The 15,382-nt window shown below is 51.6% G+C and overlaps 6 protein-coding genes across 6 annotated transcripts; 3 read left to right on the top strand and 3 right to left on the bottom strand.

Moving 5' to 3' along the window:
* Positions 1-52: 52 nt before the first annotated feature.
* HO133_008615 (uncharacterized protein) lies at positions 53-2,510 on the top strand (the record flags this gene model as incomplete). The annotated part of the gene is made up of 2 exons (XM_037299480.1): positions 53-1,747; positions 1,809-2,510. 2 exons carry the CDS (start codon positions 53-55, stop codon positions 2,508-2,510), a joined length of 2,397 nt encoding a protein of 798 aa, XP_037155481.1.
* A 729-nt stretch (positions 2,511-3,239) lies between these two features.
* Positions 3,240-4,475, bottom strand: HO133_008614 (uncharacterized protein; the record flags this gene model as incomplete). The annotated part of the gene is made up of 3 exons (XM_037299479.1): positions 3,240-3,829; positions 3,880-4,001; positions 4,054-4,475. The coding sequence occupies 3 exons, from the start codon at positions 4,473-4,475 to the stop codon at positions 3,240-3,242; spliced, it is 1,134 nt and encodes a 377-aa protein (XP_037155480.1).
* Positions 4,476-6,202: 1,727 nt separating this feature from the next.
* On the top strand, positions 6,203-6,741 carry HO133_008613 (uncharacterized protein; the record flags this gene model as incomplete). Its single annotated transcript, XM_037299478.1, has 2 exons — positions 6,203-6,683; positions 6,716-6,741. The coding sequence occupies 2 exons, from the start codon at positions 6,203-6,205 to the stop codon at positions 6,739-6,741; spliced, it is 507 nt and encodes a 168-aa protein (XP_037155479.1).
* Positions 6,742-7,643: 902 nt separating this feature from the next.
* HO133_008612 (uncharacterized protein) lies at positions 7,644-8,825 on the top strand (the record flags this gene model as incomplete). Its single annotated transcript, XM_037299477.1, has 3 exons — positions 7,644-7,974; positions 8,163-8,575; positions 8,646-8,825. The coding sequence occupies 3 exons, from the start codon at positions 7,644-7,646 to the stop codon at positions 8,823-8,825; spliced, it is 924 nt and encodes a 307-aa protein (XP_037155478.1).
* Positions 8,826-10,048: 1,223 nt separating this feature from the next.
* On the bottom strand, positions 10,049-12,423 carry HO133_008611 (uncharacterized protein; the record flags this gene model as incomplete). Its single annotated transcript, XM_037299476.1, has 2 exons — positions 10,049-11,878; positions 11,953-12,423. 2 exons carry the CDS (start codon positions 12,421-12,423, stop codon positions 10,049-10,051), a joined length of 2,301 nt encoding a protein of 766 aa, XP_037155477.1.
* An 899-nt stretch (positions 12,424-13,322) lies between these two features.
* On the bottom strand, positions 13,323-14,996 carry HO133_008610 (uncharacterized protein; the record flags this gene model as incomplete). Its single annotated transcript, XM_037299475.1, has 1 exon — positions 13,323-14,996. One exon carries the CDS (start codon positions 14,994-14,996, stop codon positions 13,323-13,325), a length of 1,674 nt encoding a protein of 557 aa, XP_037155476.1.
* Between the last annotated feature and the right edge of the window lie 386 nt (positions 14,997-15,382).

Below are 15,382 nucleotides of genomic sequence, written 5' to 3'. Positions count from 1 at the left end.
CTCGTTGCTTACGATTTCCACGCATCTTCTACTTAGCTTGACCACGCCCATCATGTGGTTTCAGAATAGTACGCCTGAAACCGTTCGAGAGTATGTCGCACGGCAAGAATCAAGAAACGCATCTAAACGCAAGGCTGCTCATGGTTCAGTCATGGAGCCTTCTACCAAGAAACAGAAGTTCCTTCACGGCTTCGTGCCTCCAGCTCCAGCTCAACCTCAAGCCCATGCCACGACGCAAAATAGGCCTACTAACGAGAGACCGAAGCTCGTTGAAGCTTCTCGGCTCCTAGCTCAAGCTCAACCCCATGAAATGACAAATTCTGGGCCCTGGACCGAGAAACGGAAGTCAGACCACTGCCCTGTCTCTCCAGCTCAAGATCATGATATGGCAAACCATGGCCTGACTATCCAAAACCTGGAGCTCGATCACGGCTCTCTGCCTTCAGCTCCAGCTCCAGCTCCAGCTCCAGCTCACGATACCACAGACCTTGGGCCCGCCACCAAGAAACAGAAGCTCTCTTATGCTAGCTTACCTCCAGCCCGAGTTCCCAAAAGGATCTCAAGCGTAGATCGCGCTCGTGCTGAAACCCTTCTCTTCCGAAGAATGCTTGGGAGATGGTGCAAAGCCTACGGATTTGATTGCCAATCATTAGATCAGAGCAGAATATCAGACACATTGTTGATGTCTCCCGACTTTGACGTTCACAGGTACTTTGCTAACGAGAGCTTGAACGTTCGTCCCTATGCTTGTCGACCACCAGAGCCTGACGTACATCCTTTCGCTAATTCATCAGCTGAGAACTTGACTGCCAAAAGCTCAAGACTGGACGTACATCGTGTGCCCGAACAGAAGCCCCGCGACTTCTCCCATCACTCGGCACCTTCCAATACAGGCGCTCAAGCGCGTCCTATCTCTGGCGAAGCCTGTGTTCATTATACACCAGCTCAAGGCCCAATCAGCAGAGGGCGTCCAGGTTCTGTGTATGAGACCTCTCATCACCCACCAATTCAAAGCACAAACGCTGAAGCGTCATTTGCCACCGGCGGCAACCCCAAGGAAGTGTGTCTGCCTCTCAGCGACGAAGCTTCCACCTCGTTGTCGGCGATCATTGCAATATACAGAAGCCCATATTGCTCTTCAGTAGATCCCAACCTGCGATGCAGTAGCACACCTGCGATCTCGGACCAGATTGCTTCAGTAGGCTCGGATCGTGATATGGGAGATGATGCTGCAGCTGTGAGCTCAGATCAGATCGCTCCCTTAGCTCCAGATTCCGGTTTGAGAGACGATACCACGCCTGCAAGCTCGTCTCAAATCTCTTCAGTCGAGCCAGCTCGTAATAAGGGAGGACGTCCCAAAGGTAGAAAGTCACGCGCACCAAAGATACCTAAAGGCCCAACGAGATTTCAAAAGAACCATCCTGTCAAGGCCAGGGTCAACATCGACGTCTGGGAGAACATTCTCTTGTTCTGTCCACCTGATTTCCTTTTAAAAGCTCGCACAATTTCTTCAACATTCAGATCCGTGCTCAGTGACGACAGCCTTATCTGGAAGAGAGCTCGTGTCAATCACTTCGGTCCTGATATGCCTGACCCACCTTCAGGCCTCTCGGAACCCCAATATGCAGATCTTCTTACCAGCACGGGCTGCCAGACGCGTGGCTGTGAGTCCAAAAAAACCAGAAAGACGTACTGGGCGTTTCAGAAACGATTGTGCATCGAGTGCTTCCAAAAATCTTTCCTTCCGGTGAGAACCTTGAGTTTGGGACTTAGGTTGGTAGTAGTTCATTGGGCTGACGTGCACCTAGCCCAGAGCACTTGGAAGGGTGTTCAAGGAACTTGAAACCAGCGAAACGCCCCAATACCGCTTAATTGCACAGTACTACCAGGGAATGGATGAGTTTCTTCCAGGGATGAAGTTTGACCGCTGGGACAACTATCAGTGGCTTGGCAGCTACGATCCTACGCCCTCGTGGGGCCAACTCCATAGAAGTGGTCAATACACCGCATATCCCGCAGCAGCTTACGCCAACTTCAGCTCAGAACTCGCACTTTTTGTGGGCAACGAATATGACGTGGAGTGTGGTCGATTTTCCTCCAACGAACCCATGCCTGGGAAGACTTGTCCTCCACAGGACGCGATTGATGCCTGGTTCGAGGAGAAGCGCGCTGCCAATGACGCTCTTGTGCCCAAGCTCCAGGCTGTGGAAAACTGGCACGAGTCTCACAAGCGCAACAACCAGAAGGTGGGCAAGGATCTCAGGAAGGACCGCGAGAGCTTCTACGAGGCCCAAGCGGAACTGGCCGGTTTGAACTCGTCGGTTCTTCAACATTTCAAGTCGTACCAGGCCGCGATCGCCATTTCGAAGCCGGCCTCCAAGCAGTCGTGGAACATCCTGCGACCAAAACTCATGGCGGAATTCGAGGCGACGAAGAAATTGCTTGCGGAGAGGGAGGGCGCGAAACAAGTGCAAGATGTCAATGCGATGGTGAGGAGGTATGGTGTTTGAAGCGAAGAGGCGGAGAGGAAGGCGGAGAGAGGCGCGGTCCTCGGAACGATACCCTAATACGATGCCCCATATCAAGAGGAGGAAACAGGACTCGATGCGTGTTGACCAAACGAATGATGAAAAGTTTCCGTCCCTCACTCCGTAACAGCGATCAGTAATGCCACGAGAGAAGAACTCATCGAGATGCGGCCGAGATCTGACGGACAGCTGGTTTCTGTACCCAAAATCATAGCCAGCGAATCACTTCTCGCATCCTTCGTACTGTACCTATCTTATCGTTTCAGCTTGCGTGCTGGCATCATACATTAGATAGGAAATATCCAATCGAATGATCATTGTGCAAGGCGTGTTGGCTGCAGGTGATGGTTCATGTGAATGTGGGATCAGAGACTGGGGGTATCTTTTCCTTGATGCCAGCTTGATCAGTCAGTACTATACCGGGTAAACGAGCCGATGTCTAGCTTTATGTATGGTAGAGTGTCTAGTTGATGATGAAGAAGCACTGAGCGATGGAAACGGCGTTTACGCAAGTACCGTGGCAGGAACGAGCAGTTTGCAAGGGAACAACAAATTCTAAGTCTAGTTCTAATGGCGGGCAGGGGGGTATGGGGTCTATGTCTACAGCCATCAGCAAGGACGCCGTCGCTCAAGATGCATCATCACGCTGCACTAGCCGCCGCGGCAGCGGTCTCCTTCACGCATCGACCGCCCTCGAGGCACCCAGTCTGATCAAGCCCCCGACGTCTTCAACGTCATGCGATCCTCCTCCTTGCTCTGAAAGGGCACCCCCAGCTCGAACAGCTTGACGATGACGTCGCTGAATTCCTTGAAGAACGCCCCGTCGTCCTTGGCGTATCTCTCCACATGCTTCTTGAAGCTCGTATCCTTGACGAGTGCCATGTCGGTCGGCAGCATCATGAGCGTCTTGCTCCCCGCATCCTCGTACTGCTTCGGTCCGTTCCACTTCTTCCAAACCCATTTCTCCCCCAGCAACAGCCGGAAATAATCGTTCGATACCACGGTCGGGGAAAAAGACCATGGTCCGTCGAAGCCGGAGCGGTCCGTGTGGCAGCGGCCGAGCGCGTGCGCACCGGATAGAGCGACGATTTCGCGGTCATCGAAGCCCATGCGGCCGAAGATGGCGCGCAGGTGGCTTTGCTCTTTTGCGCCGTCGGGTAAGCGGCCGTCGGGTGTGCACATGGACACGTCGCGGTCTGTGCGGCCTGGGCGCCAGGGGATGGAGGGGCCTTGCATTTCTTGGATGGCGCAGACGCCGGCGAGGGTCCAGAGGTCGGAGTAGGTTATCCAGGGGTGTTTTTCTGGGGGTAGTTAGAAGGGTACGGAGAGCTTCGAGGGGATGGTTGGGTACCTTTGACTGGTTTGAGGAAGTCACGGGCCGCTTTCAATCCAGCGTTTGCGCCATGGTCACCCTCGGGGGCGAAGCGCATGGTCGCGCCGTTTGAGCCGCCGGTATTGGTTTGCTTGTCATAGCTAAGGTTGCTTGTTAGCTTTCGGCTAGGAGGGACAAACACGCGAGACTTACGTTCCACTGCAATGCCACGCCAATCGAACAATCACCGGACCGTAACTACCATCATCATAATCATCCTTCTCCTCCAGCAGCTTGGCAATCTCATTGTACACCTGCTGATAGTCCTCCTTCTTTGGGGTGAACACGCCTCTTGTCTCGCCCGAGCTGCCCTTCTTCATGTCTGTGACGCCTCCATTGCTGAGATAGAAGTAGCCTGCGCCACCAGCTGCCGCGAGGGCAGCAAAAGTTACGTAGTAGCCGACTCGTGAGGCTGTGGCTTCGTTACCAGAGGCATAGCCGCGGCGGGAGGAGGATTGGAATGTCTGGCGTTGGAGGGAGAGGCGGGCGTGGTGTGTGGCGGTGAGTCGGAGAGTGGAGTTAGTAGGCGCAGTACGTGCTGTCAGACGCGTGAAGGTTCGGGCTGTTGCAGCCATTTTGGATGAGAGAGAGCAAGAATTGATGAGGTTGCGCAGGGTTCAGAGATATGTTGTATGTTGACGGAGATGAAATCCAATGACTCAAGAGACGGGGTTAAGAATCGAGGATATATGAAAGCTGTAAGGCTGGATTGATAATCTCTTGCCTCGAGATGATTGGAAGGACCCTTGGACCCACTTATCGAGATATGCCGGTCCGAGTCAGCGTACGTTTTCCGTTCCCTTCGCATATAATTAGGTAGTATCGTGTTTTCATATTGGACAGCTTCACCATCTTCTCTCATTTACGATGCTCCACTCACACTGCGATTATGCGTTGCAATTGCATTGTTCGCGTCGATAAAAACGATGACCACTTGACCAGCATAAGATGATAAAGTAAGGTAACCTTTTGGCATGCTTCCCGTCGTCCCGCCCGTTAGCTTAGCTTAGCTTATGCACTTGTGCAGGGACCGATCAGATCGACGCAAGGATCATGCCAACATACTGAAGTCTACTAGGTACCTTTCCTTTCTCTCTCCTTCTTCTCCTCTTCTCCTTTTCTCTTCTTCTCTTCTTCTCTTCAGTGTCAGCGTGTCTCTATGAGGACAGCAACTTATGAGGTACTCACTCGGAGCTATGCTACCAAGGACCTTTCGTCGTAAAAGACTCTGGTCCGATATGAGGACACCAAGCCTCTACGCAAAGTACATTGTATCCCGCTCATCTCAGGGTCTAATCCGGTACTCCCTCAGTACCATGGTAGGACGAGCGGGATACAAATCTGTCTGTCTTATTGGAGTGTTGATACATGAAATCTCACTATCCTCTCCTCTGGTCATCTCATAGTTAGCACTAAGGATGTCTAATTTTATCCCCCCTTCTTCCTCTTTAACTATAAGTTGTGAAGCATTATTCTTAGATCCACAGCATGGAATTTGATTTACACAATCCCTTTGCTGGTCTCCGGAAAGGTATCCACGATGGCCACTCGATTGGCAATGAGCGCAGAATGAGCCTGCGTTAAATTACACCAGCGTACATCTGGGACGATTAGCAGCTGTTCAATGTGCATTTCCACTGCTGCAGCAGTGTCTATCTAACTATGGTGCTTTCAGGAATTTAGCTTGGATTTCAGCTAACAAGCCTCCTTGACTCCGACATCATGCAGAACTTACTTGAATATAGGGAAAGTGATAAGTGAAGAGCCACAATGGAATTGCGCGATTCCTAGGACCCCAAAACTCCCAAAGGGCTCGGCCAAACCACGGAAAGACCTATGTGCCACTTGGTGGCTTCATACTCGGATGCCTGCGAGTATGATTGTGACACGCATCAGACTCTGTCGCTGTTGTTCTAACAATGTATAGTTCACAGTTACAGAGCAAATATTCTCCATATGGGGAAGCTATATGGAATCAATGTATCAGTACCACGTCTGAGTATTGCCTTGCAATGTCGAGAGTCGACTCTAGATTTCTTAGACGTCCGGCCCATAATTTGCCGAAAGTCAGCGACCCGCCCTTGTGCGTGATTTGAATCGGTGCGTATTAATCCGGATCGTTGTGGAAGAAGCCGTGCGTTGCCAGAAGACAATAGGAAGAACCACAAAGTTCTACAGGGTTCCAAGTGTGGACATCTGAAGTTCATAAGTCCTCACTGCTCCTCAAATCTCTTCGTCAGTATCATCTTAGACTAGCCCCAGAAACCCCTGTACCACTTTCATCCAGCTCAAAGAATGAAGAATGGCCAACTTCATGAGCCTTCCCCTCGAACTTCAGGATATAGTATACAAGTATCTACTTACTGAGGAGGTTCAGCCAACAGCTCACAAATACCCACACAACATACCCATCTGCAGTTCAAAGATGATCAGAAAGGAAGCTTACAAGGTCTACCTCTCCTCCAACAACATCATCTTCAACAACTCGGGCACAGCTTGTCTGTGGCTCGAGCACATCTCGCCATACTTCAGCACGCAAGAAGAAGAGCAACCCTTACACCTAACCTTTGACCTGCGTCATGATTGCAACCGACCTGCTGGGGAGAAGAACACACAGGAAGGGGATCAGAAGCGCCTCTTCCACCTGCTCGGCCAGCGTACGAAGCTGGATCTGACACTTAGGTCCGGCGGCCATCTTGTCGGAGACCTGTATCGTTTCCGTGCCATGGATCTTATGCACGGCTTCGCTTCGGCGACATCATCACCGGCCCCAGCGGTTGACGGTAGGTGCGGAGCTCATCGCCATCTTCAACAGTCTTCCCATCATCCGAGCGAGCGTAAGGCTGTGGCGAATGTGATGAGCATCGCGGATAGACGGGCTATAGCCTATAAAGGGCTGCTGGACAACTTCACCTCTGCCTGTCCGGCTGGTTGCCAGCATTTGGCGGGTGGGAGGGCACGGGACAGCAGGTCGACGATTCATCTCGACGTGCGGGGGCTGAAAGGTGATCCTACAAATTGCTTCATTTGCTTCACAAAGGGAGTATGAAAGAGGATGGGGTTTGCAAAGGAAATTGGAAGGGTATGGAAGTTAGGTTCGCTGAGGGTATTCAATGGCTTCCACATGCTGTAAATTCCTCTTTCTTGTGCTCGTAGCTTTCTACATCGTCTGAATTTCATTTGATAGCTCACACTACGGCGGACGAAAGCTACTGCTAGGATAAAACCAATCTATGGTTCCTTTCCTCTTCTTTTTTTGCGACTGTGCCGGGATACCTCATCTACTTATTTCTATCGTTCGAGATCGATTCTTTCTATCTACTGATCGTGTATAGCTTTGACACGGGGATGTCTGCGCTTGATGATCTGATCACCTTTATCTGGATCTGTGTTCGGGGCTATCAACCTCGATTCTGGCAATTATCCCTCCCTCTGTGGAGCTCGTCCACGAAGCTTTGAGAAAGTATCGCCGGTAAACATCGCGCCGTACAAAGCGCTCTGCACCCCCAATCGAGCGATATTTAAGGGTGGATTACCCGAAATAAGGTGTGAATATTGCCTGTATATGAAGATAAGGTAGCCCTTGCCCGCCGTATCACGTCTCTCATGTGTGTTGTTAAAAATCACCACTAGCTCCCGCTCCGGTAAATCCATCAACACACGAAATCGCTCAACACTAGCCTTCCGCCATATATGTACCAATCCGACACCGGCCGTTTTTCTCACGCAAAGCAGCTCCGGCCATGACATCCCCACCACCCACGCCCGCTCGCCTCACGACCCAACCGCCGATGGATCCACGCATGGAACATCAGGACCTTCTGCAGAACTTCCGCTTCACCGACCTCCCTGCCGAGATTCGCAACCAAATCTATCGCTGCATCCTCATCCGCCACAGGCAACCCGTCAGACTCAGCAGACTCCACGGGGGACCGACCCTCGACGACCTGGCTGTCGTCTTCACCAACCGCCTCATCTACTCCGAAGCGATGCCTGTTTTCCTCTCTGGGAACGCCTTCGCCATTACAGGACAACGCAAGGAGCACACCTGGCTGCGCCGAATGCGCCCCGAAGGTATGTACCTTTTCGGGGTATATCTTTCCTGTTCGGTAGCACATTGGGCCACATTCCAGATAATTTTCTTATTACCTAGGAGAAAGCCATCTTGCGGCAGCGAAAGGATACTTTCTGCTCTTCAAACCTGTCCCGTTTTTCCGTCATTATGCCCAAAGAGAACCACACTAACTCCGAACCCTGCGCAGGACGCAGTGAGCTCCGCAACCTCACACTCGTGGTCGACGCGTACGGGCGCAACCACGAATTCAGCCTCTACAACGCCTTGTCCCTGTGCCCGCAGGTGCACCTGACGCTGATCGTCCGTCCGACCTCCTTGGCCGAGGCGGCGCTGGACAAGAAGGGCAGTCTGCGCAACATGCACGGGTTCGCGGCCGTGACTTCGGACGCGCTGCCGGAGGAAACGGATCTCTGCCCGCACCATCGCCGGCAGGGTGTGGCCGCGGGCTCGGAGGCGACGCAGCGGCGGGATCGCATGAGACGGTTTGAGCTTTTGCTGCGCCAGTTCGGGGCTCCGTGCGCGGGCGGGTGCGGCAGGGTGCACAAGGGGCGAGAGGGGACGCATACGCAGGCTACGATCCATGTCTCGTTCGAAGGGGCCGTCTCTAATCTAGGCTGTTATTACTGTTGCTAGAGGTCAGTGATTGGCTTCCTTTTGAGGTCTTCGATAGGATTTGAAACTGTTTGTTATTTCTTTACAAGAGGGGTCAGGGAAGCATGTCCCATCAGAAGAGAAACTGACCGAGGCTACGTCCGTAGACCTGGAGCGGTCTGAGGTCTTCGATGGAGACGAGTCAGTTGTGAAGGAGGTTACAATTCTTGCGCTTTGCGCTTCCAGTCTCAGCACGTGACGTTAGCCTAGCCTTTTATGCACTAGTGTTCTACTCATCTCTGACACTTGTGGTCGGGGTGTTATTCCTTAATGGATTCCTAATCGCGCTGGTACAATGGTGTAGTGGTTTTGTGCTTTATAAATGCCTTTCCCCAACGAGCCCGCCGTGGCCCCAATCGAGTCAAAGTACCTGGGACACCGCGATCTCACATCCACACGATCGGTATCCAAGCTTCGGTCCTCACATGCTTCCGTATCCCCAGGTAATGTATTTACGAAAAAAATAATATAAACCCCTCTTCCCCACCACCTCCATCCCTCAGCCTTCAGCGCCACACCTCAGGACCCAAACTGGACCAAACCCGCTGTCTACCTCTACAATGTCGCCGGATTATCCCTCCACGGTCCGAAGAGAAGATAGATAAGATACCTCAGGTACCCTACCCACCTCAGCGTCCCCCGGGCTACCGATCTTTTCACACACCCCCAAACTGCAACACCCACCTGCAATTCGGATCTCTGGCCGTGACGGATTTCACACGTGAGGGGTTCCTCCGAACGTCTTAACCGGTAGAGTACCTTGAGCCGTCGACGACCCTTGCCGGGGGACCTCGACTCCCGACTCCATCCTATCGCAACGGGCGCAAGGACTCCAGCTGCGAAACGAGGAGGCTGTGGGGAGGACCGACGACGCGCACACGCGTCGCAAAGATGGGAACGCTACCTTTTTCCACGGCGGTGGCCGTCACCGGTGCCTGATCGGACGCTGGGCCCGCCCGACGCGGATTCAGGTGGGGCGAGATGAGATATGGATGTTTCGAGTGATTGGCGTAGAAGGGGAGTCAAGTGGCATGAGGGCATTCGCTGGACGTGCGGCGAGAATTTGGACGGTGTGTGCAAGGCCATTCTAGGAGTATAGTGACATGTCATCTCATACATCGTGCATCGTAACCCTATTGATAATCTTTAGACGATTCATTGAAAATTTCATCCGCGATCGCGATTATTCTATGTTGAAATCGAAACCAAGCCACCATGGTGAGGATTTCAATCTCATCACCGGGTATAAAAAATCTGCAACGCTGAGTAGAAGTGCCTGCGCGCAACAGCAATTATTCTATGTTGAAGTCGAAACCAAGCCACCGTGGTGAGGATTTCAATTTCAGCACCGGGTATAAAAAACATTCTGCAACGCCGAGTAGAAGTGCCTGCCCAATAAAGGTTTTCCTACGCCCATTGTCCTTACCGTATATACACAGGCAAATTTTCGTTCTCCAGGTCGTGGGCGCTCGATGGCCCTGAGTCATGCATATCGTTAGAAAGCTGCGGGTTAATTTCATTAGGTACTAGAGCCGACGGCTCCCTGGAATGAGGTTGGTCCGCCAGAACTTGAGGCACACGGGGATCGTTGATATCAAACATATCATCTTCATAAAGCACTGGAGCACTAGGCTGAGGGATTCGTCCCTCATGTCCCACTGCGGCAGCTTCAGCACCATCACCCGTGTCAGGAGCACTAGCCCGTGCCAGCAATCGTTGACGCTCGAGCTCCATCTTGTCGTCTTGAGGCTCGTCGTATGCCGGTGCTGGATGGTCCGGGCCGTACCTTCGAATGAAATCTTCTTCATCAATAGCCATAGGAGCCGAAGGGATTGGGGCTGCTGAAGAAGCAGGTTCGTCGTCCTGTGGTGGGGCGCTGGGGAGAAGTCGTTCTTCTGCTCTTCGTAGTCTGCCTTTCTCGTCGAGGTCTTCTTCGTTCTTAATTGGCGGTATGATCACCGTTGGGTGTTGCTCTAGGGCAATAGCGAGTTGGCAAGGACTGTCACGTACTTCGACATAGCTTTCCGGACGTCCAGGATCAACATCTTGGTCTTGGGTACTCTCGACACCAAGAACTGCAGACCCCTTCAATGACCTGTCCTCGTCCACAGCTGACTGGTCTTCCCTTTGCTTCCGACGCTTTCGTGAGCTGTCTTTTGTGCCTACTATGATCTCCGTCCGAGTGAAGACCACGCCTTTCGTCCTTCGGAGTTGATCCGTAACAAGGTAATTAAATCCAGGAGTTGCCGCGTAGCTGACACCGTCTGAACCCTCGATCCTAGTCATCTTTGCGTCACCATACCCATGCTGAAGGCCACTTGTCATACTCAAATGTGGACGAATGCGGTCCTGGCCTCCTATCTTCGCGCGCAGATCAACCACTATCTCAACATAGTATTTGAAGCTGACCATTTCGCCAGGTACGCAAGTGATTGTTGGGAACAGGTGCACGGGAGCTTGTATTGATGTGCTGATGACAGCGGTGAGAGACTGCGGATCGACGATGACGGGTGCGAATATTTGGTTGAGATCTTGTCGGAAAGATCTGCTTGAGCCGGCCGAGGTCAAGGATAGACCGCCAAGCCCCGTGAATGATTTAGGGTAGTAATCCTCATACTTTGGTTTCTCGCCTCGTCGCTGTGGGCCAAGTGGTATGGCCGGATGGGTATCGATCCGCCCTTGACGGTACAAGGTAATGATGATGCCTTGCATACTCTTGACGGCCGTGTTGTGTTTGATCGAGATCCGCACGGGAAATGAGTCACCAGCCAAGCAGCCTCCTTGTAAGACCTCGATCTTTGCGGATATAGTGGTCGGAGAGGGGTTGAGGATAGTATCTTCTGCACTTTCGATAACAGTATGTATAGGCGGTGTCACCGAGCCAGTCATGTTGCTCGATCTGCTGTCAGTGGTAGCAGCGGAACTGAATTCACTTGGCACTGGACTTCGTGGGGGCTCGTAGTCAATTTGGTGACTGTCGGAGTGCTCGTTGTGCTTGCCACTAACTGAGCTGGCCGGGTCCGAGTCCTCTCGTTCTCGTGATCTGGCCTTCTTCTTCTTCTTGCCTGCCTTCGATTTCCCCCTCTTGTATCCCACGTCCATCGAGACCATCTCAGCCTTTGGCTTAGGGATCAGCGAGATATCAACGGCCTCCAGAAAGCCAAGCTTTCGGTGTTGCGAAAAGGTTGGTGCGATGGTCGTGGGGCGCGTCACTGTCGACGTGAGTAGGTAAGATATGGTACCGTGTTCGAACTGTTGGGCGTCCGCGAGTTAGTAGACTACTTAGGTTGTGAAATCTGGAGACGGGGCAAGGCGTTGGTACTCACATCGATACCGGACGGCATGCCCTTTGAAGGGAGAACTATCTCAAAGCGGAATTCATATTGGCCCAGGACTCGGCCTTCGCCACACAGCACGATTTCTTTTTCAAATAGTCGTGCGAAGCCATTTCCGAAGTACTCAATGCCCCGCCTACCTCTACCCTTTTCCAAGGCCATGAGCGCTTCATCGTAGCTTATGGACTCGCCCGGAAGCTTTGCGCGATTCGATACTTTGACGAAGCCATGTAGCCGTATGACGAGGTGGGTGATGCGTTGGGACTTAGCAACATTCATATGTACTGCTCCTTTGACGGCATCACCAGACGAATACTGTCGGAATGGTTCATCAAGCCGGATGTCTTGCTCCAACGGATTGCGCTGCTTGGAGTGGAATGGGGCGGTACACTTTGCCAGAAGAGATGCGTGTTTTGTGCGCTTCTGACTTGTTTCTCTCTTGATGTTCTGGGACGCCTTCATCCTCGATTCAGCGGGAATCCGAGACCATGCGGCTGCTTATCGGCCTGGTGCTTCCGCCCCAACCGTGTTTTAGACGTCCAGTGATACTTCTGTAGGTGCAACATGGTCAATTCAAGTGTTCTGGCTGAGTATATCAAACGATGGAGTATTCCAGGAAATAGCAATATAATGAGACAAGGCCGGGACTCGTAAGGTTGTATCACGACATGGCCATGGTACATGGTGGTGAGATTGTGGAGGTGTGCAGGAAGGGAAGGCTCGACGGCGAGGCAGTCAAGAGCACCAACGCACATCTATAATGACTGCTGAAGGCGTAGTCTGCGATGGAAAGCACATACATGAATGCGATCTTGTCGCGACAATGGGAAAAGTCCCTTGCCGATGCCAAGAGCCAAGCAGCCAAGATCCGTCCAGCACGTAGGCGGCTGATCTAAAAGGCTTGGTTTCGCTATTTTGAATCTTCGAGTCGCTGCATCGCGTGATAGTTTGCGGAGCTGTATTGGACAGATAACGATCAAGTATTTGTTTGTGTAAGCGATCAATCATCGCCCTTTTGATGGCCCTGATATACAGATGGATGATTGAATCATGGGAAAATGGGGAAAACTTGGAAGGAGGGAGGACAGAAGCGAGGGGAGAAGACGGACTCGATTGGCTATGCCTGCTTAGTAATCCCTCTACCAACCGTTTCGGCCGTATGGATGGCATCCAAACGTGCTGTCTCGAGTTTTGTGTGGGTTGATGGAAGAACAAGAAAGAGCAACGGCGGGGAGCTCTAGGGACTCCGGCAGATTTGAGGCGCTTTAATCTACGGTGCCTCTTGTCGAGCTGAATAGAGCAGAAGTCTTGCTTTTGATTGCCTGCTTATGCTTTTCAATTACCGTTTATACATTCGCTTTTCAGATTCTTGAATCCTTCCGATCGTGAGTATAGCCTCTTGCAATGCCACTTCTGCCTCGCTCTATGGCGGCTCCTGCATCTTCATATGCAATCTCGAAGTCACTTCCAAGCCCCTTCCATATCCTCTTCGATTTCAGATACTCGGCCCCAGGAGAAGTCTCGCCGCCGACAACAGCCAGGTCACCTTTGGCCCGCCTGACGAGGGAATCGCTGGGCGGATTCTTGCCAGTAGATGCATTCAAATGAGACGTCCGCATGGGCCTCGTATGAGAAACATAACGTCCAGTCCGTAGATCATAGTCTGGCGGCGCGGACTCCTCTTCTGAGTCAAGCTCACTACCATTCCTGTCATCACTCTCGCCATCTGTCTTGAATCCATTGCCCCTCGCAGTATCATCTTCAGGCTGAGTCGACTCTTGCAGTATGCTCTGAAAATCACTGCTCCACTCTCCAGTCCAGACTCGCTCACTATCTCCCTTCAATGCCAGCTCCAGCTCAAATGGCGTCAAGACGGGCTTCCAGAAATCTTTGCTATCAATCAAAGAGCTCTCCCAACACCCAATAACAACCCACGCGCCGATCTCACTGAAGTTAGCTACCTTTGCTGCGTTCACTTTGCCGACTACAAAGGTGTAGCTTTTCTTGCCTGCGGCCTGTATTTGGGACTTGACGTGCTCAACAATGTGCATGTAGTTCCTTACGCTTAGGGTATTGATCAGGATTCCAACAATAGAGGCAGTGCTAACAGATGTCAACAGAGCGTATCTTCTATTCAGCGCCCGACTTGTTGATGCCAAGAACGGTTCGCGATTGCGCTCGTCATCTATCCTAGAGGTAGGATAGATACGGATGCTAGCCAAACGGGAAGCTAGAGTAAGCAAAAGTGATTCTGGCGGATCGGAAATGTGAAAGAGCTGCCAATCTTTGAGCTTGGAAGGATCAGCCTTTACTTCGTTTGGAATGGTGCGATTTGGTAAAGGCGAAGAAGGATCATGCATTATATTTGTCATGTAAAGGTTGCTATATCCGCGAGATTGCAAGACTGCTGCTATTCTCTCTAGGTGATCTTGATATGTCACGTCTGCCGTAAGAATGACCTTCGCTCGGCGGTCGACATAGAAGTCCTCGAAATCCTCAAGAAGGCTGGATTGGTCTTGGAGCTGCTGAACGGTAAAGATATGGATGACTGGTATCCTGACAGTAGGTGACAAACAAGCTCGGCCATAATGTACAACAGCATCAGCGCTTATGTGCTCAGCCGCGATCTCATCGACACAGCAAGCTCCGTAGGAAGTATCAGCAAGTATATATAGTCTCACCGCAGGTAGCTTTTCGGACGTCATGCTCAGCTTCTCCACACCGTTAACAAGCCCCTGTGAGTCAAATAATTGAGTTCTTTGCTGATCTGAAGATGACGTGGTAGGATCCAGGCCTTTGCTCAATGCCTCGAAGACTCTTGGTGCATCTGGCAGCATGATATCCGGAAACTGCAAAGCTACTCGGGAGATTTTTTTTTTTCTAATCTCAGCCACTGTTCGCTCTATTTCGTATATAACATAAAGCTGCTCATTCGAGAGCCTTAAACCTGAATTTTCGACAGACACCGCCGGCTGCTTCTCAAAGATATGAGTGGCGGGAGTTGACAGAACTGGAGGCGCCTCTGGTTTTGTCATATTGAGAACTAAAGAACACCAGGCCTATATTTTTGGCTACAAGATGATTTCGATCTTGTGTCTTCCCAAACGTTTGAACCGTGACACAAGAAAAGAGTAGATCTCTAATCGTAGTCTCAATCAATAGGGTTGAAAATAAGATTTGATAGCGGAAATCCGCCGGCGCAGGGGAGCCTTGCCTTAATGATCCATAGGTACTTACCGAACGAGCCCGCTCGTCACATCTACCTAAAGCTTTGACAGTTGATGCAAATTTGATAGCCAGCTGGCAACGTATCATCATCCCCCATTTTTGATCTTCGCTCTTCAGCACTCGCAGTCCGAAACCCCCATCTAATCAACGTCAATTAAGGACCCATCTTATTCTGGATGGACACATGGCTGGT

The sequence above is a fragment of the Letharia lupina genome (genome assembly GCF_014066315.1).
Source record: "Letharia lupina isolate WasteWater1 chromosome Unknown contig_5, whole genome shotgun sequence".
Taxonomy (NCBI): Eukaryota; Fungi; Ascomycota; class Lecanoromycetes; order Lecanorales; family Parmeliaceae; genus Letharia; species Letharia lupina.
The sequence above is the reverse complement of the archived record's forward strand: the minus strand, read 5'-3'. Positions and strand labels throughout refer to the sequence as shown.